We start from the raw sequence: 17,752 nt of genomic DNA on the forward strand, positions 1-17,752 counted from the left end.
ATCCACAGATAAATTAATTAATATTTTCTTATTATATATAACTAGTTTAAAAGTATATAAATAAAATGATACAATTAAAAAAATACAGGCTATTTATTCAACCTTAATTTTTTTACATGTACAGATAGTTTTATATAAAAAAACACAATATTTAATTTAATTAACACAACATATTTAATGCTTTATGAATATATTGCATTCGATTGAAAAAAATTATAAATTGATAGTGGTGTACGATTTCAATGGAAAAGTCAAGGTATTTTTTATCTCAAATGACCCTAAAAGCGAATCTCTTAACACATATTCAAATAATTATTGATAAAAACAGGTACAGGTTACGTACAAGGTATAAAATTAAAATATATCGCAAGTAGAAAAACCACAACATTTTCCTCTTAAGCACTCTAAATTCTTATTCCTTATTATTTTGTATACTAAAAGAATACATTTAATAACTAATGTCTGTTCCATATAGTGTTTTAGTCGTTGGTCTGCCATATGAGAGTGCATCGGTCATCCGTGCGTGGTGACCTTTGCAGAACGAGCGTATGATGTATTGAGGTGGTGGATAGTTGAGTTCTCTCGGCTAAGGCAATATTACCCACCACCAGCAATATTGCCCACCACCCAGGTCAGCCCACAACGTCAGTATATATACTGAGGATGACACTGGCGGAGGCATCATAAGTCAACCATTGTGCTCTAAGTGCAAACGTACTACAGACAACAAAATCCACCATGAAGACTGCTGTAAGTGGCACCCTCCCAACTTCACAACCCCTATATCAAGCAAGATTAGTAAATATTTAAAAAATATCTGGAATCTTAATCCATTATTTTAATAATGTTTTATTTTTTCTTTAATTTTTTTAATATTTATACATCGTGCATCATTTACATATGTAAGATCGTATCTATCTTATTTTATTTATTCCACCCCAATATTAAAATTTAAAAACAGGAATCTTTCTTTTACTTCTTAAATGTATTGTTTATGGCTATTTTTAGAGAAAATAGTTACTATCTGAATTTTTTATGCTTTTGCCAAAGACGTATAACTGCTGTTTTTAGTCTAATATTTTAGTTTATAGAGTATTTTTTTGAAAGCAGATTGTTTTTCCTCCCGAATATATAATAGCGACCTAAATTTCAAGCCATATATGATAATATTCCTGACAAAATTAATTTAGAGTAGCAGTTTTTTTATTTCTTTGTTGATTTTTGACTTATTTTGGAGAATTATTTTGTATAAATAGTTAATTTTTTCACTCGAGATAGATTAGATTTTTTCACATAATACTTCTTTGTGCATTTTTATTAGCGACTCAAATGTCTAGGCATAAATATTACCTTACAAAATTAATTAAAAGTAGTAGTTTGAATCTAATTCTTTCACTGGTTTTAATGGCATATTAATTATTTTTATTATTTTTTAAATAAAAATATATAAAGTTACAAAGTCTAATGAGGTATTACTTTTTTTATTTCTAAAAGTAGATTTTTATAGTATTTAGCACAGTACTTCTACAACGTGTTTTTGTAATAGCAACTCAAATGTCTAGGCAAATATTTTCTTAGAAAATTGATTAGAAGTAGTAGTTTTGTTTTGACTCTTCAGTTGGTTTTGATAGAATATTTATAATTTTTAATAATTGTACGATTTTTTAATTAAAAATATATAATATTCAAGAGATTAATGTTGTATAATCAGTTAGTTGCTTTTTTTAACTTAAAGTAGTTTAAAAGATTTTTAGGCAATACTTCTTATTCGTGTATTTTTATTAGCGCCTTAAATCTCTATGCATAAATATTTGCTTGCAAAATTAATTAGAAGTAGCAGTTTTAATTAGACTTCTTGCTGATTTTAATATGTTATTTAGTTTTTTAAATAAAAATTAATAATATAAAGACTTTAATGAATTAAAATAGTTTGTTTCTTTATTTTTGGCATATGCAATTGATATATACAAATATATTATAAATACATAACATAGTATATTAATGTTTTTTACTGCTTTATATTGTGTGAGTTTCCAAAAAAAACTACTTGATGATGGCAAAAATATTTTTATTGAAAAGTAGTGATATTTCGTAAATTGTTTACATACAAATATGTTTTGGCTAAATGAGATTTTTTTTTAAATTATTAAATTAAATAAATAATAAGAGCAATTTTTGCATTAGCTCTTGAAAATTTAATTAATATTCTAAAGGCAAAAATATATTTCCTAGTAATTTTTGCATTTAGATAAATATGCATTAAAACATAAAATAGATCTGGGTTTTTCAGATAAATATTACTACGTCATATATCTGACTTGACAAAAAGTTTATTTTTAACTATTTAATTGAGTCCAAATAAAATATTTTATAAAAAATCACATAACAATTAATGCCTCTAATTTTTAATACATATATAATTTATGTTTTAAAAAATATCTATGTATATTTGAAACATCGATACCTATTTTAATTATATTTTTTTCAGGTTTTGTTTTTCGCCCTTTTTGCCGTTGCGTTGGCCGCCCCACAAGGACCTCCATTAGAACCGATCCCAATTTTAAAACAGGAGCAAGAAATTAACCCTGACGGCTCCTACAAATACAGGTATCGTACAAACCGATTAGCATATCGTATACTATTTGACCTGTAACCCGACACCGATTACCCGATATCTGTACGTAACAGACAAGTGCATAAATGAAGGTTATCTCCACATAACCGCGAGGTTAACCGAGATTTTCTCCCACTGGAAAATCTATATTTCTCATCTAACAATAATATTTTATTATGCAACACTGTCAAAATTTCTCAATCATCATAACTGCCATTTGAACCGTTAGCCAATTCACAGTCGACCTTTTTCGAGTTCGAAGGCTTTCTTTCACGACAATTTCTTTCGCATGGACTTTGCATCTAAGGATGATTACGTAAGTTAAAGATGCGATGAATATCGCTTTCGTTACCACTGTGCAACTTAATGCTTTAATGTTTGAACAAACACGTTGCACAAATGTGCATGAGATGAAAATCGCGTCACAAAGGTTACTCAGTCATATGTTTAAATACCACGACTGACAAATTACGAAAAGTAAATTGAACGGTAAAATTACTCCAAAATGTTAAATAATGTTTACCAATATTTACCGTGTAGCAAGTAGATGTTAACAACGTTGTTAACGTTTGAACTTGAAGACCATATTTATATGGACATATACATATTTAAATGCACAATAAAAAAGCATACAGAAAAAAAATTTTGAAGCTTTTAAAATAAATATATAGTTAAATATAGCTTTGACTTAAGTTGATACCATTTTATTGAATAAAAACACAAAAAAATTACTGCAATATTACTTAAAAATAAAAAATATATTATTAAAAAAAATAGTGACAATTTTGAAATCAGAACTAATATATACAATGCTATTTATACATATAAATAAAAATTACGGTAATTTATCTATTTTATTTAATAATAATAAACTATTTCTTAACAACTATGAAATATTATTATGTACTTGAGTAAAATTGCTTTACTTTCAGTTTTTTTTTGGCAGTAAATGAATCCTATAATTAAATATAATAAAAATCATACATGATACTACTTATTTTATAATAACAGTAAGCAACAATTTTTATGCAACTCACGAAGTGATGTTATATAATCGAGTTTGCAAAACTAGGGTCGCGACCTAAACCAGGGCCATAGAGGTATTTCGTGAGGTCACGATGACATTTGAATTTATTACTATCTGAAAAGCGCAATTAAAAATTTATCAACACAACATAAATAGCATGAGTTGTAAAACTTTATATACTACATTGGCCAATGATGGAGTAGTACATATGAATTGTGTAACACTAACCTCTCGTACAGTCTAGGAAGTAACGTTTTGTTGTTTTTCATGAATGAATCCGATGACAATGCATCAGTTAATGGCATTCAAATGGCATGCGACTCGAGATGTTTTTATCGCTTACATTGTCATAATTTGCGTAAGAACGAAAGCGTGCGTGATTGGACAATCGAATACGATCTCTGATCAAGAATGCTTTATTACCCGTATACCTTTGTTTGACTTGACATCCGCTTACAATTGGCCCTAGACGCGTGAAAGTTTACTTTCGTGCATTGATGAGATTCAAAGGTTGTGATATGATAATTTAATTTACTTTCAGTTATGAGACTGGCAACGGCATTCAAGCAGAGGAACAAGGATTCTTGAAGAATGCCGGAGAACCTGAAAAAGAAGCTCAGGTCGCTCAAGGATCGTACCAATACACTGACCCAGAAGGAAACGTATGTCTTGACCTTATTTATATTCATCAATAATTTATTCCTATATTTTTAATGATTTTAATGCAGTTTAATTGACACGAAACCATAACTGCTCAAGTATAAAACATATATAAGAACCTGTTTATAATATTAAATTAATCAACATCAAGTTTTAGGCCAGACAATTAAAATGAAAAGTTTTAGTGAATCCTAAAAATATTCGTATATACATATTTCATATACATATGTTAATGAATCGATTTTAAATTAATATCATTTTATTTAAGTTTACAAATTCTATGATTCTAATTTATAGGTTTTAATTAATTAATATTATTCTAATGCCTGAGTTAAAAACACAGTATTTGACGTATTATTTTTTTATATTTAAGAGCTAATGGTATTAAAAAATATATTTAAATCAGTTTTTATGTAAAAGAATAAACAAATCTGTGCTAATAATTAAAATAACTATTTAAAATTATTAAAATATTTATTTTTATACGGCTGAATTAAAAATGAAAAGGGAGGAATTAAGATTTTAGCCTAACTTAGATTTAAAATTGATGGCGGTTGAAATAATTATTTTATTAAGGTAAAAAAAACAATGTAAAATATTGACATATATCTAATTTAATATAAAATTAAACACAAACATTAAAATTTAATATGGCACTTATTCATATTTTTTAAAACAATTATATTATACTCAATATAACTCAATGTAATAAATATGATCAAAGTAGATGTTATGGTACGTAGTTGGTAAACGTTCGGAAAATTGTGTACATACGTGTATTCCTACAATTAATCAACGTTCCGTGATTGCTTCTGTCTCGAATTAAAATCAAATTACATGTTTTAAGGATAAATTGTGTTTGTGTGTCATTCGAGAGACGCAACGAGGTTATTCGCCATTTTGAAATGGCAATTGTTTGTGTGAACGCTACGCTGCGCTGGCCGAAGATCGAGAGATCATGGATTGGCTGCATGTAAAAAAATTAACAATATGTTTCGAAACGCATCGTCGTTAACCTTTTTTTACTATGTGCGGTTACTATCTCTGACGCAATGACGAAATCATGCTGCGAAGATTCGAACGATTTCAAAAAATCTTTCGAAGCAATTTGATTGTGTGGCTACCATTTTTGAAAATCAAACACATCCATTTATTAATTGTTTCAGCTCATCAAGATGACTTATATCGCCGATGAAAATGGATTCCAGCCAACCGGTGATCATATCCCAACTCCTCCACCAATCCCAGAAGCCATCCAAAGAGCGTTAGCGTACTTGGCCACAGCTTCGCCACAACCCGAAGATCAGTAAATCAAAACATTTTTTTTTTTGTAAATTATCCTCAAAGACTTCAAAATTATGTATCAGCTTCATCGACATAAATAGACAATGGAGAGTATCCACATGATTACCATAAATTATATATTCGGATAATTCCCATTGCTTGTTTATTTCGTACCTTCTTTTTGTAGATATATTATATATATTTGTAAATGCATTTACGTAAATTATTATTGTAATTATGTTTCGTATGTGAGAGAAATTTTATATGTCATAGATCTTAGTGCCGAGCCATATATGTACTATGTAGATTTCCAGCCATATCGGGCACGAGATTCGCATTATTTGACTGTGTAAATAAATTTCTTCCCTTTTATGTGTGATTTAAATGTGTTTATGTATGTGCGTGATTTTTTATGTATTAAAAAGGAGAAAATTAAATAAAATATTTTTAAATATAATAACATGTTTTTATTATTACTATATATTTCTACCTATCAGTAAAAGTCAGAGATATTAAATATATTAATATTATATCTTATTGCGAAACGACAAACATGAAAAAGTTAGTTCCTTATTTAAAAATCTGCAAGATTTTACGTTTCCAAGCAATTGTAAAAAGTAATCATAGGTATAGTGTTTAGATTAAATATTAGATGCATATATTTTTTTTATGGCCCAAATATTGCAGTGCTTAAATACTTTTAAATAAATAAATTAATAATTATAATATATAAATTATACGTATTGGTTTATTATAAAATATATTTTGCTAATATTTATTGGGTCATTAACTAATTACAAATTAGTTAAGCTATCAATCAATCAATAAATACAAATAAAAAAATACACGTTTTTAGATTTCCTGCACGTTTGAATAAATTAAATTTTTTATTAATTTTAGAATATGCCTGTAAATTCAATGTTATTTCGATTTGTATAATTTAGAACAATATTTACTAAAAAAGTACATTTTTAATATACCATTTATTCATTGATAAAGCACTTTCTAGACCCAATGTTATTTGTTTGTATAATAATTGGATATTCGGAAATTAATAACAAAAATATTTTTTAGTATTGGAATAGGCTTCGGAACACGAATGATTTATATGTATTAGAATCTTGAGATTCATCGCAATATTTCGGCTGTGGAGCTTCAGCCATGGTCACAATTTTATATACCAGAAAATTACAGTTAATTTAAAATAATTACGAAAAATTCGTAACCATGGCTGGAGCATCACAGCCGAAATATAGAAATAAATTAAGTGTTAATCGCGATAAATCCCGAGAATCTAATAATATTAATACTTGTGAACCTCTGAAAATCCATAAATATAATATACAAACAATTATTATACATTTAAACATTTACATCTAAAATACAGATAAACACCATCTGACATAATATTTCACAGCTCTAGCTATCATCTCTTTTCACTCTTTTTTTACATATCTTTTTACCATCCGACATAGTTTTTTTACTAACTATCGCTGAAAACATCAGCTCGTCGAAAAGCTGGATAAAGCTTGCAGACAAAAGTAACAATATATCGTTAGGTTTAGTTAGTTTTTCATTATTATCATAGGGATATTTAAAAGATACAAAATACATATCGTATTTGTAGCGACGAAAAAAAACGAAATTCCAAAGGCGCGATGAGATAAGAGATACATAGTGATAAAAATCGGTCTTGGTACAGATTTACAGATAATTTGTAGCAAGATTGACGTAGCGAGGAAGTAGCTCATGGAAATGGCAGGAGCGGAAGAACACCTTAGAAAAAGATTAGTGAACGTTTGGCCTTAACATGAACCTCAAAAAAATATGTTGCTACAAAACAGGCAAAAAAGTGACCCTTAAGTAGTAACACTACGAAAAAGAAATTTCATCATTTCATTTTCCATCGTTTATAGCACATTTGACTAACTGAAATGGAAAGAAAACAGTACCACATTAAAAGAAACGTCCGGTGACGAACATATTTTTTTGTAACACAACATTATTATACATTTAAAAAAAATTTGAAGCCTTGAATTGTTTCTTATATGGTTGCTTTTAATTAGTTATAGAATTGTCTTAAAGACTATTTTATATTTTTTTATAAATATAATCATTTATAATCATATTTTAAAAATATAATCATATAATCTATACTATGAAACAGAAAATACATATGTCTGTCAAAAAATTCCTTCCAAACAGTGAATAGTAATGACGTGACATTTGCACATCTCATTTTGGCTGCCATTTCTAGGTCAACTGTGTTCATTAGTAACAACATATAACCTTCAATATTTATTATTAATAATAAAAGTAAAAAATGTCACATACTAAAACAAATTGGCGATTAATTTCAGCAATTTTTTAACGTGATAAAAATTGAATGGCCATTTTAAACACACATTGAAATCCAGAACTCTGCCATATCACGCGGACTTGAACGGATACGACAGTTTCACTTAAGCAAAATAATATGTGATTTAATTTTTAATAATTTTTCTACTTTACGAATATGTTTAGTTTACATAAAATAATATATAACATATTTAAAAACATGTTTTGAAAACCATATTTTAAAAAATATAATATTAGCAATATTTATTCATTAACCTTACATTGTAAAGTGAATAAATATTATTATTTTTAATACGAGCGAATATATTTAATAAAAACCTTTTAGATTTGATGTACGGGTAAATTTATATTAGAGAATAATTAAATAATAATATAACTTTTTTACTTATTTTTTTAATCTTTACAAAAATAAATAATAACAACGGCATCTACATATAAGCTTGGTAACACTTATAATATATTTGTTAGCTTAAATTTAAGCTAAATTTTTCAAATTTAACTAAATTGTTATTATTATAAATTATTCACTAATATTTTATAATTAGAAAAATTATATAATATAACAAGTATTACTCATTACAATAAAATTTATTTATAGTTAAAAAATATTTCTATATCTTGATTTTTCCTTATTCAAACTTCACATACCTTTGCAGGAAATGGCAAACATTTGTAATTAATACAATAAAGTATAAGTAAAGTTTTTACTACTAGTGATAAATTTTACCAATGCTTAATTAGAATTTCTGATCAAAACGAGAATAGGTTACTGACCCAATAAATTCCTGTTTTTTGATCTATAAATGCAAGTTTACTTTTACATTTAATCACAATAAAAATTTTAATAATGAGAAGAAAATGTTTATATGCCAACACAATTTAAAAATGGCAAAGGCCATAAATATAAACTGATATTTTACGCAAATAATTTTGCTAAGCTTGCGTTTATACCATGGTATCCTCAATTATAAACAGTTAACCTTTTCTTATTGTTTCCGTGTAAACAAGCATATGATTTCACGAAAAATTTGAATTTTAAAATGCATAATAATCATAAATATAATTTTCTTAATGTTTCATATCAGAATTTTCAATTACAATTGATGGAATATATTACATTATTTTAGAATAAATAAATATACGACTAGCTAATCGAAAATCACACCAAAGCAGCTTTATTTTTTATATATGAACATACTAGACGTGGCTGTAAGTTTAATTATCCTGTTTTCTATAATATAATGCATTTTTTATAACTGGCTTCTTTATCCTATTGATGGATTATGATACGCTAAATTAAAATCTCAACATCTGGTCTTTTATAAAATAAAAAATCGACGAAATGAGATATCTTTATTTACAAATGACAATTCATTAGACGTGTAATGTTTGTTTTTGAATCATCAATTATGTGAAGATTCACATAATTTTTTAAACATACTTAAAAATAATTTTCTTTTATTTAAATGCATATTATTTTTATTTCGATCTGTTTTATTAAAGTAAAGCGATAAAGAAAATTTTTATTACCACACAATACTATAGATACAATTTATCTGTGTCATAAACATTTTTTATATATCACAATGTATAGAATCCGGTGTTTTTTTTTAATTTTAAAAATCGATCGTAGAAACTGATTCAATCTACAATGTTTAATTTATAATATATCAACACATCATAAATACTATCATATTAAATATACATTATGTAAGTTTAAAACATAAATCGTTCGAATCTAGATCTTTGAAGGATGGCGTTGCAGTGTGACTCAATTACTTACTAAATGTTAGACGAAGCCAAATGTTAATGTATTCAGACACGAAAAAATTATATACGATTTGCTCATATTGTTTCATGTCTGATATATTAAACACTTTTCTTGTTCAGATGTTACAAAAGTTGCAAAATGTCCAAACCAATTTTGTATAAATATCGAATCTTACAGATTTAGAATCAGTTCACATTCAGCTGTGTAATCCAAACATAACAACAGCAGCACCGAAAAGAATCTACAAAATGAAAACCACTGTAAGTAATATTTTTAATTGTAACATTTTTTGCCTTTATATAATAGTTTTCTAATTAAAAAAATAATGCTATTTCAGATTGCATTCTTGGTTCTCTCAGTAGCTTTTGTCTTGGCTGACAAAGACGCCATAATATTGAAACAAGACCAAGAAATTAATCCTGATGGAGGATATCAATGGTCTTACGAAACCAGTAATGGAATTGCTGCTGAAGAAACGGGATATTTGCAAAATGAAGCCATTGCAGCTCAAGGACAGTTCCGCTACACTTCTCCAGAAGGAGAGCCAATTCAACTTTCTTATGTAGCTGATGAAAATGGTTTCCAGCCGCAAGGCGCCCATTTGCCAACTCCACCACCAATCCCAGAAGCTATTCAAAGGGCGTTGGAATGGATCGCTGCTCATCCTCCTCCACCATCTCAAGGAAAGAAATTCTTCTAAAAAATGTTTAATAACATTGTGATTTATAGTGAAATTGTATATACTTTTAATATAATGTAGCGAAATATTTTATACTTAAAAATAAAAATAAAAATGATTGAAATCAATTAAAAATTCTTATTATTGATGGCAAAAAATTAATGATGAGATTGTAAAGTAATGAATAGAAAGAAAAAAATATATTTCTAGACTATAAAATATAAATTTGCCATATTACCACCGCTATATTTTAATTAAACTAATTAAAAACGCTTCTCAAAACTTAAAATATTTTATAAAAACAGGATCAAATTGACATTGTAGAATACTGGAAAAAATTCTGGTAGGGTCATAGGAAAATATTTTATTGAAAACTATCAATCATCTTAAATGTTTTTTTATATATCTATTTATATTTGTGCATATGCATTTATTTAACAGCTGCAATCTGACTTTTACAAAAAGTTAAGTATTGTTATTTAAAGATTAGCCGTTTTGAAATAATTAATTATAAGGTTATTTTATCACTGTAGAACTTTCTACATAGAAAGGTTAACACTGGGGCTCTTAATTATTAGTAGTTTTTATCTATTCAAATATTGAATAAAACATAGATGAAGTGTAACTAATCTTTTTCTTAATTCTTACTGATGATATTTTACTTAACTAATTAGTGCAAAAAAGCAATTAATTGCTTGTAAAATATTAGTAAACAAAAATAGGTATATTAATTATTTAGTAATTACTTTGATATTCGTTAAGCTTTTGACTTTTATAAAATATGCATAGCACAATGCTGTGCGAATTAATGATCATTAAAATGATTGATTTTTTATTCTACATACTTTTTGATCAAGAACGTTATTTCAGCTTTTTATAATCACCAGAATTGAGCTATGATTGAATTTATCAAGAAAAACATACATACATAAGTATGTCGAATTTATTGTATATATACAATAGCTTATGTTTGGAACGAATTTGATATATATAAAGATCTGATCCGTATCGGCGTTGTTTTGTGCGGATTTAAATATAAATTAAATAACTAGAAATAAAATAACCGCGATCGAATTATTGAACTAACTTGAATTATATATTTTTTGTCTTAAAACAACAAATACAAAAACGTAGCACAAACTTCACAAAAATTTGCAATGCGCACCTGCTTTTAAAATAAGCGTTGAAAATAAAGTGTAGACCTTACCAACATTTTTTTTCGTTCAACAAATGAATTCTGCGAATTTCGTTCATAGTAGATCCTTCCGATAAACATGAAATTCACAAATGTTTTTTGGAAGTGTTAAAGCATTTTTTGTAAAGAAGCATCTCATTATCTCGCATTTATAAGCAAAATAAAGGCTCATAAATTAACATGGATATAAAAGCGGCACTAGTCACTCGGATATATTAAGAAAAAAATCGACTACCTGTGTTCCTCAAGTATACAAATTTATTTATTCTAAGATTTTTTAAATGAGATAGTATAAATGAATTAGAATATTCGTATTTCGTTGAAAATTGACTAAATAATTCGAATAATCAAACAATAAAATATTCGATTCAGTACCCTAGTTAATACGCAGAGAGAAATAGAAAAATATAGCTGAAATGACTTAATGAGCTTTGCTTTCGTTTTTGGAGCATATATATTGTTTTAACAAAAAATAAAATGAGCTCAGATATCAATACGAGTCTATGTAATTAGGTGAATAATTTTAATAAATAGTCATTAATGTATTATATAAAAATAACAGCTTAAAATCTTTGAACTTAAAATAGTATAATATTTTTACATTTTTTTAGTGGGCTCAATATAAACCTGTGTACAGAACCACTATAATTATAATACTGTTATTGAAATGAGATACATTTATTTTTAAGATCAAACTAAAAAGGTTAATAAAATATTTTAAAGTAACAGCAGTAAAATTTGTGTAATAAATATTGTAGTTATTTTATAATTTTCAAAAATTATAGTTAATTTTAAAACAGGTGATTTGTTGCCATACAAATATTTTTTTAAGCAGACATACAGAATTTAATAAGTGGCGTTCACAATTATAAGTGTAAAACCGAAAATAGGCGTTTCACGACTGTAAAATGACAGTTTAGAGCAGCATATAATTTAACTAGCACCTGTCACTAAAATTATAGTTTTACTAGTAGAAATATATATCTACCAGTGTAAATGTATTCCACGTGATTTTACTGAAATGCCAGTAAAAATATATTTTCAATGGTAAATCACGTTCACTGTAACTAAAGATATCTTTAAAGTACAAAATCAGCGGCTGTTAAAAACGTAAATTCAAGTTGAATGCTAAATTAGACTTTTGTCAATAAAACATGATAGTTCCATAGTGTGCAGAGTTAAAACAGCATCTCTGGAGTATCAGTATTAGTAGGTTTAGACCATGTCGTGATAATGCTAGGCAGATACGATATTAGCATTTTGGTCTTGATTAAAACTGGTTCTATTTTTTATATCTGTGTGAAGTGATTAATGTATTTGTCAATTATTAAAATCGAACAGCACAATTAAGCATTTTTTTATGATATTTGCATTAATTACGGTTTAAAAAACTGTTTAAAAAAATATTTTTGCTTGATATATGATACTACATCTATCCTAAACATTATTGAACTTGCTTTGTTTAAATCGAAACGTAGTCTTCTAGATCATAGCAAATCGCTTACTGTTACTTTTTGTTAAAAATGTGTTATTAAACAATAAAATTTGTTAAATTTGTGAATTAAGATTATGTTTATATATATTTCTGTAGCCTTTCATGATCATTTCGAAATTTTTAATTGCCTTTAAAATATACAAACAGATTATATGTTGTTATATTATAAATTGATGTTTCAGATTTTGTTGGTTTTTTAAAAAACAGTTACATTCTGAGTGATTTTTTTTTTGCAGTTAGTTAAAATATTTTTTAATATTTGAAACATCATCCAATAGGCATTCATAGGTATTTAAGTAATATTAAAAAAATATACCAGTATATATTTTTTCTGTATTTTGTTATTTTATAAGATAAGAATATTATGTACAAAATATAAAACTTTATAATATATTTTCCAATAACGGCAACTAATTAAAATAATCTATGGAAACGTTTGTATTCTATGGAAGGTTTCCAAGACAAAATTTCAGTCACACTCGTCATTTTTTCACCTCACCGCAATAAAATTTGAATTTTAATAAGTAACCTTTAAAAGTTCTTAAGCACCAAATAGGGTATAATAAAAATAAGGATCCGAGAGGTATAGCTAATTCTTGCGAAACACTATTTATATGATTTATCAAAGGTCTTTCTTTATACATTATGTAATTCTTATCGATAAAAGAATTGTCATTGAAGTGCACACATTTACAAATAGTTTCAAATATATCACATGATAGACAGTTACTTACTAAAGAATTATGACAACTTGAATTAGTTTTCAGGTACATCCTTTGGAGTATTCTGATAACAGTAAAATTGCAAAACATTTGTACACATCTTCCACAGAAACTGAAAAGTCATGCTATCCTTTAAATATGGCATAATTTTGTGATTCGTTGCATATATAGGAAAATATTTATATCATAAGAAAATAATATTTAAAATATTTCAGTACAAACAGTGTGTTGAAAATATACAACATTTATGAAGCCATTTAGAAATATCATTAAATTTTGGTGTTTGTTGCAAATTTGCAGCACCTCGAAATAAAGAGTTAAAGAATCTTATATTTTTATATTGTATGAGCAACCATATTCGACACTTAAAAATGGCAGTTTATATTTAAATATTTTATTTATTACAATTTTATAGTAAAAAAACACCAAATCACCATTGATTTAATAAAGTGAAAATAGGAATTTTACATATTTTGGTTGTAGGAACCATATTTGTCAGAGTAGATTCAAAAGCATATTGCAAAAAAGAAACGATTTTATTTAGTACTTTCCAGAAAATTTATGTCTATAGTGGTCAAAAAGATAAGATATTTTAAAACAAAATTTAGTACACTATTTCTTACACAACATTTAAAACACAAGTCAGCAAGACTAGAAGCAGTAAAACCAATTGCTATAAATATAATGTCATTGCAATTTTAGAAGCCTTTCCGTTAATGCACCTTTTGAAATATATGTCTACAAACAAATCTTATCAATAAATCCTATAAAGCAACATTAGATGTAGAAAAACATTATATTGCAAACCTAATTAGAGATATTGAATAATTTAAGAAAATATGGAAGTCTAAAAAAAATCGCAGTCCGAAAAATATTTCATTTAAAGTCTTTTGACAAAATTATCAATTCAATAATAAATAAAATTATGTGTCAATTTTAATTTGCATTTTTTAAAATTAAATTGAAATTTAATAAGATGGATTAAGAAAATATACAAAACTTTATAGGAAAAATTATTGCTAGAGAAGTATAAAAATAAAATTAAGTAACGAAATTGTAGAAGAACCAATACTGTTAAAGATTATTTACGAATTCAATATTAAACATAGTACGAAACTGGAAAAAATTAATCATAGAAATTATCGGTATGAGATTCCTAAACATATTACGGAACACAGCGATTGTGTTTTAATTTTTTTAAACTTTGTGAGCATAGCATAAGATAAAAAAAATTTGCTGTTCTGACAATAATTAAAAACTTTATACGATCAACAATAAATCAGGAGCGATTACATGAACTAGCAACATTAATTACCGGATAGCGCGTATTTTTAACTATTCTAAATTTTCTAATAAAAAAGCCAGAAAAACTTCTGTGAAATAGTTAAATGTTATTATCGAATAAATATGTTCTACCATTGATTTTATTGCCTAGTTCACATTTTTTTTACTTTTAAAGGGCCTCTAAAATATAAGTTGCCCCAAGGCTCTGCTTGTACTCATGTATTTATTGGGTTTAATAATGTTTTCTTATTTTTTTTGTAATTTAAATAAACGTACGTATTTATTTTAAATGCTTAGCAATTATTTTTTATAATTTTGTATATATTCTGATTTATGTTATATTTTCACCAAATCTCGATATTTTAACAATTATGGTAATAGATGACTCGTATAAATTTAAAATATAAACTACTATAATTAAAAAATCAAGATTCGGATAGTGTTGAAAGTATGCATGTTTATTTTAAAAATACAGAGCATTAATATTTATTATAAGCCCATAAATAATTATAATTAAAAAATCAATGATTATTTAATTTTATATGTGGAATTGAAGTACTCGTGTATGCTACTGCTAAAGTAACAACAAAGATAAACTCGATTTTTATACATAGGTAATTTATTGTCTCTCAGTTTTAAATTAATTGAGGCAACCGTTCATTTTAGATACTAACGATGCTCACATGGCAAAAAAACTTGAAAATGTACGCTGATTATATAGCGTTTTAAATAGATCATACGTTTTAGAATATAACACGCCCATCGTTTTATCAAGGTATATATTATATAACAAAATTGAAAATTGAAATAAACGAAGATTAATTATAATGTATTTTTTAACACGCTTGTATGGTCTTTTGAGAATATAATAAAATCATTCATTTACATTAAATTGTACAATACATATATTTTGAGAAAAATAAATATTAAATAAATAAAAAAATATTCAAAAACTAAATATTGAAAAATTTTAACTGATATAATTTACCGTTAATAAGCAGTAAAGGAATTTTAGTATACAAAATAATTCTACCATCAAAAAAATTTAACAGGTTTTTATTATTTAAATAGTGTCATGTTAAAATCATAATTATATTCACCTGCTCGACCGTAACCATATATTTTTTATATAATTTATTTTGTATTATTATCTGATAGGGTTAACACTAATATATAAAAATCTAACAAGTTAGTTATATATCATTGCAAAAACATTTACATAGTATACCAATTATACATACAAATAAACATGTATATAAATCAATATTTAACGTTACATGGAAGCTATAGTGTTATATTTTTAGCTCGTGAATATTTGTATTTATTTTTTCGTACTTAACAATCCCTATTTTTAGAGAATGAAAAATCAGCGTTTTATGCTAGTAATTCAATTTTAGCAAAAATTAAAATAGAATATTATTGAAAAAATAAATTTACATTTAATTAATTACCTATTTCAAGTTTTTAAGAAACACGAATTTAGCTTTTTTGTGCAAGTAATAAAACTTTATCGATATCTATTCCGTTATCAAAGGATTTTCTTTTTGTGCATATTAAAAAATATTTATTTTATTAAGTTATGCATACATAATATTTTTTTAAACGTAAACATGAATATTTATACTTGTATTAAAAATATAAAGATCATTTTATTCGTATAATGATCTTATTAACGCTAACAGAGTTTTACAGTTCATTACTCTTGAAACCGGATAATAAATCCTTCATTTACTGTTATATCACAAACAACTTAAATTAAAGCAATACTAGTGTCTAAATTTACATTGATTTAAAAAGCTAATCTTTTGAAGTTGCACAAATTTGGTGTCACAAACTATGTCACAAACAGAAGCGCATTATCATTTTAAACAAAATGTTAATATATGCGTCGTTAAAAAATTGAAGGTTTTTCATGTATCAATCGAGTTTTTGGTGGATCAAGAAAATGTTACGACATTTACCCATTTTTGTCGATTTTCCCATATATAAATACGGAAATTTACCCAAATCAAATCACTAACTCATTGACAGTCTGCAACTGAACTTTAATCTGAGCTTTGAGATTCAAAATGAAGGCAATCGTGAGTATTGGAATATTGATCTATTTTTTAATTCTATATTACATTTTTTTAATGTATTACTACTTATTTGCAGTTTTTATTTTTCGTGTTTTTCGTTGCTGCTAACGCAGACAAAGATGCACCGATCTTGAAACAGGAATCTGAAATAAATCCTGATGGAAGTTACCAATGGGCTTATGAGATTGGCAATGGAATAGCTGCTGAAGAAAGAGGATATTTGCAAAACGACGCCATTGCAGCCCAAGGACAATTCAGATATATATCTCCAGAAGGTGAACAGATTGCTTTAACATATGTTGCTGACGAAAATGGATTCCAGCCCTCTGGATCTCATCTTCCAATTGGACCACCGATTCCAGAAGCAATTCAAAGAGCTTTGGATTACATAGCAGCAAACCCACCCAAGAACTAAAAAAAGCTATTCAAAAGTGATGTGATATTGTAAATATGTTAATATGTTAAATTGTTAGAACACCTGTGCTACATATGGTTTTTTTAAAGTTGATGATTTGCATAACGTCGTATTTATTGAAATGGCTTAATACATTATCTGGATGATCAATAAATATACTTCAATAAGCA

At 26.4% G+C, this 17,752-nt stretch overlaps 3 protein-coding genes across 3 annotated transcripts; all 3 read left to right on the plus strand.

Annotated features, from left to right (window-relative positions):
- Positions 1-619: 619 nt before the first annotated feature.
- Positions 620-6,045, plus strand: LOC148237773 (endocuticle structural glycoprotein ABD-4-like). Its single transcript, XM_088205474.1, has 4 exons — positions 620-750; positions 2,489-2,607; positions 4,183-4,303; positions 5,468-6,045. The coding sequence occupies exons 1-4, from the start codon at positions 739-741 to the stop codon at positions 5,609-5,611; spliced, it is 396 nt and encodes a 131-aa protein (XP_088061600.1). The 5' UTR covers positions 620-738; the 3' UTR covers positions 5,612-6,045.
- Positions 6,046-9,962: 3,917 nt separating this feature from the next.
- Positions 9,963-10,468, plus strand: LOC148237774 (endocuticle structural glycoprotein SgAbd-8-like). Its single transcript, XM_088181370.1, has 2 exons — positions 9,963-9,974; positions 10,052-10,468. Exons 1-2 carry the CDS (start codon positions 9,963-9,965, stop codon positions 10,412-10,414), a joined length of 375 nt encoding a protein of 124 aa, XP_088037496.1. The 3' UTR covers positions 10,415-10,468.
- Positions 10,469-17,039: 6,571 nt separating this feature from the next.
- Positions 17,040-17,752, plus strand: LOC148237775 (endocuticle structural glycoprotein SgAbd-8-like). Its single transcript, XM_088205413.1, has 2 exons — positions 17,040-17,170; positions 17,244-17,752. The coding sequence occupies exons 1-2, from the start codon at positions 17,159-17,161 to the stop codon at positions 17,580-17,582; spliced, it is 351 nt and encodes a 116-aa protein (XP_088061539.1). The 5' UTR covers positions 17,040-17,158; the 3' UTR covers positions 17,583-17,752.

This window comes from Plectrocnemia conspersa, unplaced genomic scaffold (genome assembly GCF_051122295.1).
Source record: "Plectrocnemia conspersa isolate PC_06_02 unplaced genomic scaffold, ASM5112229v1 ptg000002l, whole genome shotgun sequence".
NCBI classification, from domain to species: domain Eukaryota; kingdom Metazoa; phylum Arthropoda; class Insecta; order Trichoptera; family Polycentropodidae; genus Plectrocnemia; species Plectrocnemia conspersa.

What these genes read in the sequence shown, in the direction of transcription:
- LOC148237773 (XM_088205474.1), top strand. An exon ending in GACGGCTCCTACAAATACAG is followed by an intron (nt 2,608 to 4,182) that starts GTATCGTACAAA and finishes ATTTACTTTCAG; the next exon opens with TTATGAGACTGGCAACGGCA. An exon ending in ACACTGACCCAGAAGGAAAC is followed by an intron (nt 4,304 to 5,467) that starts GTATGTCTTGAC and finishes TAATTGTTTCAG; the next exon opens with CTCATCAAGATGACTTATAT.